Consider the following 9,699-nt stretch of genomic DNA (forward strand, 5'->3'; position numbering starts at 1 on the left):
GAGGAGGAGGAGGAGGAGGAGGAGGGAGAAACAAAGAGGAGGAGGAGGAGGAGGAGGAGGAGGGAGAAACAAAGAGGAGGAGGAGGAGGAGGAGGGAGAAACAAAGAGGAGAGGGAGGAGGAGGAGGAGGAGGAGGAGGAGAAACAAAGAGGAGGAGGAGGAGGAGGAGGAGGAGGAGGGGGAAACAAAGAGGAGGAGGAGGAGGAGGAGGAGGAGGGAGAAACAAAGAGTAGGAGGAGGAGGAGGAGGAGGAGGAGGGAGAAACAAAGAGGAGGAGGAGGAGGAGGAGGAGGAGGGAGAAACAAAGAGGAGGAGGAGGAGGAGGAGGAGGAGGAGGAGGAGGGAGAAACAAGAGGAGGAGGAGGAGGAGGAGGAGGAGGGAGAAACAAAGAGGAGGAGGAGGGAGAAAGAGTATGTAGACTAGAGAACAGAACACAGACATGATCTCTCTAGCGGGGAATACTGGAGGAAAAGTGAAGCTACAGGGAATACTGGAGGAACAGTGAAGCTACAGGGAATACTGGAGGAAAAGTGAAGCTACAGGGAATACTGGAGGAACAGTGAAGCTACAGGGAATACTGGAGGAAAAGTGAAAGTCTTTGCACCACACTGTTCTGTACATCCTTACGTCTCATGTGCCTGTTTGATGGCTGCTTTTCAACAGCCACCCGGTGACCTCTAAACTTATTGGATTTATCTAGATATTTGACTATATTCAGAATTTCAGTTGTTCGTTTAAATAAAAAAAACGTAGTTCTTTGGAATGTCGGAAAACCTTTGTGTGGAGACACCTCTAAACATCTTCTTTGCTAGGGAAACGCCAAAGAATTCTTTGTTTTTCTTACTGGTCAAATACATGTCAGTGGAAAGAAGAGTTATGTCTAAACTAATGCTTGTCTCATGTGTGTGTCCCAGTATAAATTTCAACTGAGATTTAACAGAATATATTGTCAACCATCCATAGAAATAACCACACCAAGCATGCTGTTACAGACTGTTACCAGCAGAGGCCACTGTTTGTTACGCTATGGATGGAATTTGTGCCAATAAACTCTGATTCAAGGTCAGTTTGGTTTATTTCTTCTCAAACAATTGAAATTAGGATTTGAGAGTTGATCCAAGACCTGTGTTTAGGGAAAACCTCTGCAGAGAGTGTGAAATTATACAACATATTTCCAGGGCTGGGTAAGAGGTGATCAATATTTCATAGTATAGTCACATGTTGTGCAGACATTTTAAAATGTCTAAATGTGCCTATGTGTTCCTTTGTAATCTGATACCTGTGTGCTTCTCAACGGGGCTGTCGTTTGTGTTCAGCCATTTTAAGAATTCAATTCTGTAAAGATATGGCAGTTAGTTTTGGTGTCTTGCGTGCAAAGATCTGTCACAGTGTCAAGCCGCTTTTCCTCCATCATTCCCATCACTGCACCAGTCACATGACAGGAACAACATATCCACTGCAAATATCATCATCATCATCACCTTCATCATCACCCAACGCAGTATATGAACACACATCATAGTTTTACACAGTCGTACTTTATATACACATTCAGACAGACACGCACAGATAACGCCCCCCCCCCACGAGGGTTATATATCTCACTTTGAAAATCTATGCATCTTTCATATTAGATTAGTCCATTTTTTTCTCTGTATGTTTTCTTTTTTTCCCAAAAATAAAGTAATGATTGTACTATATGTGTATAGTCTTGACAGCTTCTTGGTAGAGTTGACAACATACACACACACACACACACACACACTCACACACACACACACACACACACTCCTGTAGAGGGACTGGATGACTGGGAGGTGAAAGAGAGAGCACCAGATATAGAAGAGGAGATGATCCAGGAAGAACAGAACGAGAGAAAGGGAGAGAGAGAGAGAGAGAGAGAGAGAGTTAGAGAGTGGGAGAGAAGGAAGGAGAGTATTCCATCAGAGAGAGGACTCGTACTGCAGTAGCTCATATAGGAGTGGCCCATCCCTATACCTGATGCCCGCCGCGTTGGGGCTGATGTACTGCAGCACGTTTATGGTCCTGCGGAGCCGTCGATCCACAAAGTGTACGTCCCAGGCCGGGTAACGCTTTCTGGGCATATCTATCTTGATGAGGGGCCCCTCTGGCCGGATGGGTCTCCCCGCCGCGTCCACCGGCTCTGTGGACCTCACCTGGAACACAGGCAGACAGGTATCCGTAGCTTCCTCATCCTGCCCGTTGTAATCCCCTGCAAAGGCCCGTGTCGGGGTGGCCTGGGAGCCTCGGGGACCCGGGGTGGGGGCCATGGGCTCGGCCTCAGGGGGCAGGGGGAGGCCCCACAGCAGCTCAGCGCAGCAGGAGGAGGCCAGGACCCGGAGACCTGGGCCCACGGGGTGCAGCACCCCGTAATACAGCACCATGCAGGCCACGCCCGAGGCGAAGCACAGGAAGACGCCGCAGAGGGCGGAGCCGGCGTAGGCATCGGTGGTGGCGGGGTCGCGGTAGGCGTACCAGAGAGCGGTGAGCACGGCGTTCTCCAGTAGCACCACGGTGTAGTAGGTGACCATACGGTAGCGCGTCCGACCCTCTCGCACGTTGAACCAGCAGAACACATAGACCACGCCCACCACCATGTTAAACAGAATCTCCTCCCACTTGGACATGCAGAAGTCGGTGCCGCCGTGGATTACCCAGAAGGCCATAGCGCACCAGTGCATCACCACAAATATGCCAAAGTAGAGATGGAACACGGAGGCGAACAGGGCGAAGGAGAGGACCCGGGAAGAGATGGTGAAGAGACGCCAGAACAGGTGTACCAGGGCCCCACGGTAGCTTAGACTCGTCTTGTCGTCACGGGAGTCACGCAAGAGCTTGTGATAGGACGCCAGCACCCAGGACAGGGACAGGAGAGAGGCCAGCACAGACATACCTAGGGAGAAAGGAGAAGGATAAGAGAGAGAGTGGGAGAAAAGGAGAGAACAAGAGAGAGAGGGAAAGAGAGAAAGAGAGTGAAAGAGAGGGAGAGAGAGAGAGAAAGAGAGGGAAAGAGAGAGAGAGAGAGAGAGAGAGAGAGACAGACAGAGAGAGAGAGAGACAGAGAGAGAGAGAGAGAGAGAGAGAGAGAGGGAAAGAGAGAAAGAGAGTGAAAGAGAGAAAGAGAGTGAAAGAGAGAGAGAGAGAGAGAGAGAGAGAGAGAATAAAAGGTGACTATTTCTGTGTGACAGGGCAGGTGTAAGTCCAGTAAGAATGTTTGGAGCCGAGCAGAGAGCTGGAGCATGAAGAATCAGTGTCTGCAGGACAGTCAAACTGTTTTCCACTCATAATGAATAATTCATCTCGACACATTAAAATTAATTTATAACCTGACCCAACGGACAATCAAATTAATCACGTAATTTTAGCTAAACTAAACTATTAAATTAAATATTAAAATATAACATTTGAATGTGCTTATCCATGTACAGTGTAGTGATAAAGTTAACAAAATTAAGCTCTAAATATAGTGTGATATTCAGATAAATTACGGTTGGTTGAATCACACTACTACGGTGTCCATATTAGGACATCCTCAGTCTCAGCGTTACTTGTTTACTACACCAGTCCTGCTTCCCTAAGACAGTCCATGTTGATCGAGACATCAGCATGAACATCAGCAGTACAGTCGATGCTCTCATATCACCTGCAATGTGAAAAATGGTCCAGCATTACAGCTCCGTCAAGTGAGCTGCACAATACACTGCTGTGATATAGTTGCCTTCACATAGATAAGACTCAACATGTGTTATTTGTTGTAATATTCACATACTATTTTCACACATGAAACACTTTTGATTGAAAAATGTTTCCAAAAAAAACTTTGCAACAGTTAATATCGAGTTTTGCGTCAAACTGAGAATTGAAACTTTTGTAAAATATACAAAATTAGACAAATGTGATGACAGTTGCTTATGGTACGAATATGAACAAGGAATTTACTTATTCTAAAGGTTGTTTTTTTTGTAACAAAAACGGTAGAAGAGATCAAACCAAAACCGGAGCGGTCCCAATACGGAGCCATGGGGAACCCCTCTAAAACTGCAGCGTCTCGGCCTGGTTCCTCCGGATATAATATTATAATATAATATAATAAAATAGAATCATAATATAATATAATAATATATTACATAACCCCAACACAGAGCCCCTGGGGGAACTCCTTGTCTCTTACACTGCAGCGTCTCGACCCTGTTCCTCTGGATCATGATACAGAGCTGCAGGACCAGCTGAGGAGCCGACTCCAGGAAGGTCTCCAGCAGACGCAGCATGTTGACGTCAGCGTACTCATACATCATGGCCCAGTAGAACCGCCTCTGGTTCTCCTTCTGACGACGACTCTGGATGCCCAGGTACATGGTACGGATGTACCTGGCAGAGGAAGGGAGAAATATAGAAAAGACAGAAAGAAAGAAAGAAAGGAACATATAAAGGGGAGATTAGTCTATTTATACTGAATAAAAAATATAAACTGGACATCTAAAGTGTTGGTCTCATGTTTCATGAGCTGAAATGAAATATCACAGAAATGTTCCATATGCAAAAAAAGCTTATTTCTATAAAATGTTGTGTTCAAATGTTGTTTACATCCATGTCAGTGAGTATTTGTCCTTTGCCAAGATAATTCATCCAACTGGCAGGTGTGACATATCAAGAAGCTGATTAAACAGCATGATCATTACACAGGTGCACCTTGTGCTGTGGACAATAAAAGGCCATTCTAAAATGTGCAGTTTTGTCACACAAATCAAATCAAATCAAATGTTCTTTGTCACATACACGTGGTTAGCAGGTGTTAATGCGAGTGTAGCGAAATGCTTGTGCTTCTAGTTCTGACCGTGCAGTAATATCTAACAAGTAATCTACCAATTCCACAACAACTACCTTATACACACAAGTGTAAAGGAATTAATACGAATATGTACATATAAATATATAAATGAGTGACGGCCGAACGGCATAGGCAAGATGCAGTAGATGGTATAGAGTACAGTATATACATATGAGATGAGTAATGCAGGGTATGTAAACATTATATAATGTGACATTGTTTAAAGTGGCTAGTGATACATCTAATTACATCAAGATAGCAAGATGCAGTAGATGGTATAGAGTACAGTATATACATATGAGATGAATAATGTAGGGTATGTAAACATTATCTAATATAAATAATATAAAGTGGCAAGTGATAAATTGATGCCACAGATGTCTCGAGTTTTTAGGGAGCATGCAACTGGCATGTTGATTGCAGGAATGTCCACTAGAACTTTTGCAAGAGAAAAAAATGTACATTTCTCTACCATAAGCCACCTCCGAAGTCATTTTATAGAATTTGTCAGTACATCCAACCAGCCTCACAACCGCAGACAACGTGTAAACACGCCAACCCAGGACCTCCACTTCCAGCTTCTTCACCTGCGGGATTGTCTGAGACCAGCCAACCAGACAGCTGATGAAACTGAGGAGTATTTCTGTCTGATTGGCTGGGCCTTGCTCCCAAGTGGGTGGGCCTATGCCCTCCCAGGCACATGGTTGTGTCCCTGCCCAGTCATGTGAAATCCGTAGATGTATTTATTTACTTCAAATTGACTGATTTCCTTATATGAACTGTAACTCAGTAAAATCGTTTAAACATGTTGCGTTATATTCTTCTCAGTATATATAGTCCCTGTTTCACTAGCTCGACATCCAGTCGTTTCCCCACCTCCCTCTCTCTCCCCCCCCTCTCCCCCTCTCTCTCCCCCCCTTTCTCGCTCTCTCTCCCCACTTTCCTCCCCCCTCTCTCTCTCTCGCTCTCTCTCCCCCCCCTCTCTCACTCTCTCTCTCCACTTTCTCCCCCTCTCTCTCGCTCTCTCTCCCCCCCTCTCCCCCTCTCTCTCCCCCCCTTTCTCGCTCTCTCTCCCCACTTTCCTCCCCCCTCTCTCTCTCTCGCTCTCTCTACCCCCCTCTCACTCTCTCTCCCCACTTTCTCCCCCTCTCTCTCTCTTCCTCTCTCTCCCCTGCTCTCTTGCTCTCTCTCCCCCCTCTCTCTCTCTCTCTCTCTCTCTCTCTCCCCCCTCTCTCGCTCTCTCTCCCCACTTTATCCCTCCTCTCCCTCTCTTTCTCTCCCCCCTTTCTCTCTCTCTCTCTCTCTCTCTCTCTCTCTCTCTCTCTCTCTCTCTCTCTCTCTCTCTCGCTCTCTCTCTCTCTCCTCCTCTCTCTCTCTCTCTCACCCACCTTTCTCCCCCCCTCTTCCCCTCTCCCTCTCTCCCCCCTCTCACTGGGCAGGTGTTCTTGTGGTTATCGTATAGCAGGTGACCACCACATCCCACCACATCCCAGTACAACCACTGGTATTGAGTATGTCTGAATTGACACCCTATTCACTAGACAGTGCACTATACTTTTGACCATGGCTGGGCTCTATGCACCATAGAGGAAACAGGTGCCATTTCAGATCCATCTAGAGTCTAAACTGTAAACAGGGTGCCATTTCAGATCCTTCTAGAGTCTAAACTGTAAACAGGGTGCCATTTCAGATCCATCTAGAGTCTAAACTGTAAACAGGGTGCCATTTCAGATCCATCTAGAGTCTGAACTGTAAACAGGGTGCCATTTCAGATCCTTCTAGAGTCTAAACTGTAAACAGGGTGCCATTTCAGACGCATCTAGAGTCTGAACTGTAAACAGGGTGCCATTTCAGATCCATCTAGAGTCTGAACTGTAAACAGGGTGCCATTTCAGATCCATCTAGAGTCTAAACTGTAAACAGGGTGCCATTTCAGATCCATCTAGAGTCTAAACTGTATATGAAGGTGTCAGGACAGCTCTTTAAAAAAAAAAGTCTCAATCCATGACAGACCAGTTTTCTTAGTCCTGGTCCTGGGGACTCAAAGAGAGGGCAAATGGTTGTTTTTGCCCTGGCACTACACAGCTGATTCCACTAAATCCACTCCTCGTCAATGCCTTGATTTCAATCAGTTGTGCGAGTGCTAGGACAAAAACAAAAATGTCATCCATTTTGGTTCCCTAAGACCAGGTTTGAGAAACAGTGCTCTGCAGTACCACTTACATGTAGTACATGTAGTACTGTAGAGCTAACGCTAGGGGGCATAATCAACTGTAGTCCTGCATTAACATCACTAGTCATCTGTCTTCAAAGGGACAAAGAGATGTGAAGATGAAGTCTCATGTGTAGAAGAGTAATGACAGTAATAAACGCAACGCATCATTTTACCTTTTGCTGCAGACACACGCACACGCACGCACGCACGCTCGCACGCACGCACACACACACACACACACACACACACACACACCAAGACGAGAACAGTCGCAGACTCCCTCCTATATAACTCTTCTATAAACAAACACTCACGACAATTGTTAATTCACACAATGGGTGGCAGGCAGGCAGGCAGGCAGGCAGGCAGGCAGACAGGCAGGAGGCAGGCAGGGAGGCAGGCAGGCAGGTAGGTAGGCAGGCAGGGAGGCAGGCAGGAGGCAGGCAGGCAGGCAGGCAGGCAGGCAGGCAGGCAGGCAGGCAGGCAGGCAGGCAAGCAGACAGACAGACAGACAGACAGACAGACAGACAGACAGACAGACAGACAGACAGACAGACAGACAGACAGACAGACAGACAGACAGACAGACAGACAGACAGAACTTCTGTACAATAACTCTTTGCTGACTGGCTTCTAGAAAAATATGTTACACATTCATTAACCAGTCTCTAATCTGTTACTGATTCATTAACCAGTCTCTAATCTGTTACTGATTCATTAACCAGTCTCTAATCTGTTACTGATTCATTAACCAGTCTCTAATCTGTTACTGATTCATTAACCAGTCTCTAATCTGTTACTCATTCATTAACCAGTCTCTAATCTGTTACTCATTCATTAACCAGTCTCTAATCTGTTACTGATTCATTAACCAGTCTCTAATCTGTTACTGATTCATTAACCAGTCTCTAATCTGTTACTGATTCATTAACCAGTCTCTAATCTGTTACTGATTCATTAACCAGTCTCTAATCTGTTACTCATTCATTAACCAGTCTCTAATCTGTTACTCATTCATTAACCAGACTCTAATCTGTTACTCATTCATTAACCAGTCTCTAATCTGTTACTCATTCATTAACCAGTCTCTAATCTGTTACTCATTCATTAACCAGTCTCTAATCTGTTACTGATTCATTAACCAGTCTCCATCTGTTACTCATTCATTAACCAGTCTCTAATCTGTTACTGATTCATTAACCAGTCTCTAATCTGTTACTGATTCATTAACAAGTCTCTAATCTGTTACTGATTCATTAACCAGTCTCCATCTGTTACTCATTCATTAACCAGTCTCTAATCTGTTACTCATTCATTAACCGGTCTCTAATCTGTTACTGATTCATTAACCGGCCTCTAATCTGTTACTCATTCATTAACCGGTCTCTAATCTGTTACTCATTCATTAACCAGTCTCTAATCTGTTACTGATTCATTAACAAGTCTCTAATCTGTTACTGATTCATTAACCAGTCTCCATCTGTTACTCATTCATTAACCAGTCTCTAATCTGTTACTCATTCATTAAGCGGTCTCTAATCTGTTACTGATTCATTAACCGGTCTCTAATCTGTTACTCATTCATTAACCAGTCTCCATCTGTTACTCATTCATTAACAGTCAATAATCTGTTACTCATTCATTAACCAGTCTCTAATCTGTTACTGATTCATTAACCAGTCTCTAATCTGTTACTGATTCATTAACCAGTCTCTAATCTGTTACTGATTCATTAACCAGTCTCTAATCTGTTACTCATTCATTAACCAGTCTCTAATCTGTTACTCATTCATTAACCAGTCTCTAATCTGTTACTCATTCATTAACCAGCCTCAAATCTGTTACTCATTCATTAACCAGTCTCTAATCTGTTACTCATTCATTAACCAGTCTCTAATCTGTTACTCATTCATTAACCAGTCTCTAATCTGTTACTCATTCATTAACCGGTCTCTAATCTGTTACTCATTCATTAACCAGTCTCTAATCTATTACTCATTCATGAACCGGTCTCTAATCTGTTACTCATTCATTAACCAGTCTCTAATCTATTACTCATTCATTAACCAGTCTCTAATCTGTTACTCATTCATTAACCGGTCTCTAATCTGTTACTCATTCATTAACCAGTCTCTAATCTGTTACTCATTCATTAACCAGTCTCCATCTGTTACTCATTCATTAACCAGTCTCTAATCAGTTACTCATTCATTAACCAGTCAATAATCTGTTACTCATTCATTAACCAGTCTCCATCTGTTACTCATTCATTAACCAGTCTCTAATCTGTTACTGATTCATTAACCAGTCTCTAATCTATTACTGATTCATTAACAAGTCTCTAATCTGTTACTGATTCATTAACCAGTCTCCATCTGTTACTCATTCATTAACCAGTCTCTAATCTGTTACTCATTCATTAACCGGTCTCTAATCTGTTACTGATTCATTAACCGGTCTCTAATCTGTTACTCATTCATTAACCGGTCTCTAATCTGTTACTCATTCATTAACCAGTCTCTAATCTGTTACTCATTCATTAACCAGACTCTAATCTGTTACTCATTCATTAACCAGTCTCTAATCTGTTACTGATTCATTAACCAGTCTCCATCTGTTACTCATTCATTAACC

The 9,699-nt window shown here is 43.9% G+C and overlaps 1 protein-coding gene across 2 annotated transcripts; it reads right to left on the reverse strand.

Annotated features, from left to right (window-relative positions):
• Positions 1-1,660: 1,660 nt before the first annotated feature.
• On the reverse strand, positions 1,661-4,386 carry LOC115175185 (XK-related protein 6). 2 transcript variants are annotated; one of them, XM_029734428.1, is made up of 3 exons: positions 4,194-4,276; positions 3,511-3,665; positions 1,661-2,915 (listed from the first exon to the last, which is right to left on the reverse strand). In XM_029734428.1, exon 3 carries the CDS (start codon positions 2,911-2,913, stop codon positions 1,945-1,947), a length of 969 nt encoding a protein of 322 aa, XP_029590288.1. In that variant the 5' UTR covers positions 2,914-2,915; positions 3,511-3,665; positions 4,194-4,276; the 3' UTR covers positions 1,661-1,944. The 2 variants fall into 2 exon arrangements, with proteins under 2 accessions (XP_029590288.1, XP_029590287.1); XM_029734427.1 differs by lacking the exon at positions 3,511-3,665 and having other exon boundaries at positions 4,194-4,386.
• Positions 4,387-9,699: the final 5,313 nt, after the last annotated feature.

The sequence above is a fragment of the Salmo trutta genome, chromosome 35 (genome assembly GCF_901001165.1).
Source record: "Salmo trutta chromosome 35, fSalTru1.1, whole genome shotgun sequence".
Classification (NCBI taxonomy): Eukaryota; Metazoa; Chordata; class Actinopteri; order Salmoniformes; family Salmonidae; genus Salmo; species Salmo trutta.